We start from the raw sequence: 5,500 nt of genomic DNA on the forward strand, positions 1-5,500 counted from the left end.
CATTTCCTTACGGGGTCTCTCCAAAGTTTCCCAACTTCCTATTCTGGTTAAGTAACCATTGGGTCACTTTAGAACCATAGAACATTACAGCACAGAAACAGGCCTTTTGGCCCTTCCTGGCTGTGCCGAACCATTTTTCTGCCTAGTCCCACTGACCTGCACCTGGACCATATCCCTCCATACCCCTCTCATCCATGTATCTGTCCAAGTTTTTCCTTACATGTTAAAAGTGAGCCTGCATTCACCACTTCATCTGGCAGCTCATTCCACACTCCCACCACTCACTGTGTGAAGAAGCCCCCCCCCCACCATGTTCCCTTTAAACTTTTCCCTTTTCACCCTTAACCCATGACCTCTGGCTTTTTTCTCTCCTAGCCTCAGTGAAAAAAGCCTGCTTGCATTCACTCTATCTATACACATAATTTAATATACCTCCATCAAATCTCTACTCATTCTTCTACACTCCAGGGAATAAAGTCCTAACTCATTCAAACTTACTCTGTAACTCAGTTTCTCAGGTCCCGGCAACATCCTTGTAAAACTTCTCTGCACTCGTTCAAACTTATTTCAACTTTCTGAAGGTTTTCCTGTCCTTCGTACTCCCACTTGAAATATCCATACTCACCACAGTTGTATCAGACAATACTAGTTAAAGGCCCCCAGTCAGTAGGAGCCCTCTGCTTAGTATGTCTTACCAGTGGGTCCAATTTCCTATCCGACTTGTCACACTTGGTGACAGCAATAGCCAACATGAACCGAGGTCCTTTGGCTTGCAGGCTTTTCACTATTTCCTGCAAAACCTTCATTAGGTTGTGGCATTAGGGGTCACTTCAGCAACTGAGGCTATTCCTGAGGGCTTTGTCCTGCTGCTGGAGGCCTCCCGCTTCTCCATCATGTTTTCCTCCTCTGATCAGCTCTTATGAGGGATGGGGGGAATGTCTTATGAGACATTCCAATGCTTAAAGCAATCACTTTGCTTGAAAGGAGGAGGAGGACGAGGAGGACGAGGAGGACGAGGAGGACGAGGAGGACGAGGAGGACGAGGAGGAGGAGGAGAAGAATCAAACAGGAAAGTTGGGATGCTTCATTAACAGAAGCCTGATTTCTGCAAATGCTGTGTAAACACTGCCCACTTCCATCGACATTATCCATCAGCAAGAAATAACAATTGTACGCTGCATACAATTATAAAGTATTTACTAATTTCAGCTTTATCAACCAGTTATTAGGAGGAAAAGAAAAAGGAAAGATGAAGGGGTCCATTACAATTAAAACCAGTCTAGATCAGCACATTGTTGGAGCTTGTATCTTCCATAAGCTGGTATGACTGCTACTCATGGTGCTGAATTCTCATCAACAATCACTGGTAAAGCTTCCCATCTTGGACTCCTTTGCATCATGAAGCACTCCTTGCAACTGCCTCTTCCTGTTGGATCGAATCCTATGGCTGTCTCTCCTGATCTTCTCCCCTCTCCATCTCCCGCCAAAAAGACCATGAAACCCACCAATGTCCATCATAAGTCTTTCTCTGCCCAGCTTTCTCTAGAACCTTCTCCCAATTCCACCATCCTGATTAGCTGACACAACACTCCTAAGTTGAACGCTCCTCATCTTTAACTGAAACCCAAATACTATCAGCACGACACACTGCTTCTACAGAAAGCTACTAAATGAAATACCCTACAGCATTAGCAGTAAAACTTGTAACCAGGCCATTACATAACCCCAAAACTACATTCTTAGCAATTGACTCCAACATCTTCCCAACCACTGAGGTCAGACTAACTGACCTATAATTTTCTTTCTTTTGCCTTCCTCACTTCTTAAAGAGTAGAAGGGATTTTCAATTTTCCAGTCTTCTGGAACCATTCCAGAATCTAGTGATTCTTGAAAGAATTACTAATGCCTGCACAATCTCTTCAGCTACTTCTTTCAGAACCCTGGGGTGTACACCATCTAGTCTAGGTGACTTACCTTCAGAGCTTTCAGTTTCCCTTAAAACTTCTCCTTAGTAATGACAGTTTCACACATTTCATGACCCCCGACACTCTGGAACTTCCACCATACCGCCAGTGTTTTTCACAGTGAAATCTGATACAAAATACTTATTCAGTTTGTCTGCCATTTCCTTGTTCCCTATTCCTAGCTCTCCAGCATCGTTTCCCAGTGGTCCGATATCCACTCTCACCTCTCTTTTACACTTCATGTCTCCGAAGAAACTTTTGGTATCCTCTTTAATATTATTGAATAACTTACTTTTGTATTCTGTCTTTTGCTTCTCAATGACTTTTTTTTAGTTGCCTTCTGTTAGTTTTTAAAAAAGCTTCCCAATCCTTTAGCTTTCCACTAATTTTTGCTCTATGATATCCCCTCTCTTTAGCTTTGATGTTGGCTTTGACTTCTCTTGATCACCACGGCATACAGGAGGAAGATTGGACAATTGGCTGAGTGCTGTCATAACAACAACCTCCGACTCAATGTCAACAAGACCAATGAACTGATTATAGACTTCAGGAGAGGAAAACCAGTGGTTCGTGAGCCATTCCTCATCGGAGGATCAGAGATGGAGAAGGTTAACCACTTTAAATTCCTGGGTATTACTATTTCAGCGGCCCAACACTTAAATGCAATTGGGAAGAAAGCATGGCAGTGTCTCTACTTCCTGAGGAGTCTGCGGAGATTCGACAATGACATCCAAAACTTTGTAGCTGTGTAGTAGAGAGTACATGAACTCGCTCCATCATGGGCTAGTATGGAAGCACTAATGTCTTTGAACTGCAGTGGGTACAGTAGTGGATCCCTGTAAAAGGTAGTGGATGAGGCCCAGAACATTACTAGTAAAGCCCTCCCAACCATTGAGCACGTCTACATGAAACACTGTCGTAGGAAAGCAGCATCCATCATCAGAGATCCCCACCACCCAGGCCATGCTGCCATCAGATAGAAGGTACAAGAGCTTCATGACTCGCACCACCAGTTTCATGAACAGTTACTACTCCTCAACCATCAGGCTCTTGAATAGAAGGGGATAACTACACTCACTTGCCCCATCATTGAAATGTTTCTACAACCAATGAGCCCACTTGAAGGACTCTGTGTCTCGTTATCTCGTGTTCTTGTTCCTCATTGCTATTTATTTAAATTTGCATTTGCAGAGTTTGTTGTCTTCTGCGCTCTGGTTGATCTTTCATTGATCCTGTTGTAGTTACTGTTCTATAAATTTGCTGAGCATGCACACAGGAAAACGAATCTCAGAGTTGTATATGGTGACATATATGTAATCTGTGTCAAAAGCATTAGCTCAAGCTGTCGTACGGTAAGCGCAGATTTACTGCTTTAAAAAAAAACCTAGAGCCGCGGAGACCGGGTTTGAAGGTCAAAAACAATTCCATCTCCAAACTCGTCAACAGTTATCAGCGGAACTTCACAAGCTGCCCGGCACCATTTCCAGCAAAATCTCAGTGCAGCAGCGTGATGAGAACCTGATCGTCCCTTCCTTGCCACAGCATTTCCCCATCAAAGTCAATCAGACCGTGTTTCCTCGCTCGTAAGAGAAGCCCCACCACTTTATTGGAAATTGTCACATAGGCGTCAAACAACTTTCCAAACCTCACGCAAATGTTGCCATCTGGACCGGGTTCTCCGTTCCTTCGGATAATATACAACAATTCCTCGATTTCTCTATCGACCAGGCGCTGTGCATCTTTACCCCTTTGCTCAGTTTTTGATCCTTTTTTCGGACGCCCGTATTCCTCTCCCGCTCTGTGCGGTTCCCAAGCCGGGACGTGGGCGCCGCTGAAAGGGTTACTCCTCTGGTATTCCCTGTGGTCACCAGCCCATTTCTGCCACCTTTGCCTCAGCGTCGCTATTCCGTGAGGCTCCGGCGTCCGCGGTTCGTTTATGTGAACACTTCCACGCTCTTCCATATTCTTTTCCAAAACATTACAATCCTTTATTCCGGGAGAAGTTTTCGGAGTTATTCTTCCTTCAGTGTAGCTAACAGCTGGATTTGAGTTTGTCGCGCATAATCTTCCTGATTTGGGCGGATCATTTTCCGGCTCGTCTCAGCGTTTCTTTCTGAAACGCGAAAAACAATCGCTCCGTTACACAGCTCGCAGCCCCCAAACCACCAACTCAGGACGGAGGCGGGGCGGGCATCATGATCGCCACGTTAATCAACCAATAACTCGGCAAGCATCGCACCAATGAACAAGAACAGCTGGAAACGGCGGCTGGCTATTGGACAATGTTTCACGTTACCGCCTTTATTGTTACGACCGCCTCTTTGAGGATGATTGGGGTTAATTTCTCCAGTCGAGAAAAATAAATGATTGGGGGATGATCAGAATACAGTGAAAAATAGCGCAAATCTGATTTTTCAATTAAGATTTTTTTTCAAGTGTTCTCGGATATTACAGGATAAATGAAAATCGGAACAGTCACTTGGTAGAAGCCATTTCAAATCGACCGAGCGGTTGGACACCAAGGCTGGCCAGGAATAAACAAGCAATGATAAATTTCACCAAGTGAACATGGTCATAAAAGTTAAATGTGCTGTGTGAAACTATGCTGGGTAACTTTATATTTTAATCACAAGATGCTGGATGAACTCAGCAGGTCAGGCAGTATCTATGGAAAAGAGTACAGTCGACGTTTCGGGCTGAGACCCTTCACCAGTCCCGTTGTCGACTGGTCAATCTTTTCCATAGATGCTGCCTGGCCTGCTGAGTTCCTCCAGCATGTTGTGTGTTGCTTGGATTTCCAGCATCTGTAGATTTCTTTGTTTCTATATTTTAATGTCTTCCTGAAAGGAGGGAAATGTTAATGTTGAGTCGGGGAAGGAGGAAAATGATAAGATGAAAAGGAATGGTGTTAACTAGGTTAGCTTCACATTTTCTCATGTTTGCTTACGACGTTCGGATCTAATTTTATACATGTGTAATAAATATCCATTTTATACATGATGGCTTTCTCATTTATTGTATTATCACTCGAAATTAATGTCACGTTGTCCAAATAATATCAACTTATAGTTGATATATAGGTTATCAGGGACAATAAGATGGAAATATAAAGGACACTGGCAATAATATTTTAATCTTCATTAGACGTGGGAGTGATTCAGGGGATCTGGAAGACTGAAAATATTATATCCCTGTTCAAAAAAGGAAGAACAAATCAAGTAATTATAGCACAACCAATGCAACATCGATAGTGGAATTATCACTCAAGGTCATTGAAAGGCAGAATTAACTATCACATGCATCAAGAAAGAGCAGCCAGCATGTATTTAAGTGCAGTACATCTCACCCTGCCTAATCTGATTTAGTTCCATGCCACAATAGTGGAGGGTTGATGGAAACTTTATAAATAGACTTACAGACAGATATGAAAACAAAGTATTACTGGCCAGACCAGGGGTGGACAAACTTTTTGACTTGTGGGCCACAAAGGGTTCTAAAATTTGACAGGGGGGGCCAGACCAGGAGCAGATGGACGG

At 43.5% G+C, this 5,500-nt stretch overlaps 1 protein-coding gene across 1 annotated transcript; it reads right to left on the minus strand.

Annotated features, from left to right (window-relative positions):
• Nucleotides 1-4,158, minus strand: si:dkey-29b11.3 (actin-binding Rho-activating protein-like). The gene has a single exon (XM_059981510.1). It carries the CDS (start codon nucleotides 3,924-3,926, stop codon nucleotides 3,459-3,461), a length of 468 nt encoding a protein of 155 aa, XP_059837493.1. The 5' UTR covers nucleotides 3,927-4,158; the 3' UTR covers nucleotides 1-3,458.
• Between the last annotated feature and the right edge of the window lie 1,342 nt (nucleotides 4,159-5,500).

This window comes from Hypanus sabinus, chromosome 10 (genome assembly GCF_030144855.1).
Source record: "Hypanus sabinus isolate sHypSab1 chromosome 10, sHypSab1.hap1, whole genome shotgun sequence".
NCBI classification, from domain to species: Eukaryota; Metazoa; Chordata; class Chondrichthyes; order Myliobatiformes; family Dasyatidae; genus Hypanus; species Hypanus sabinus.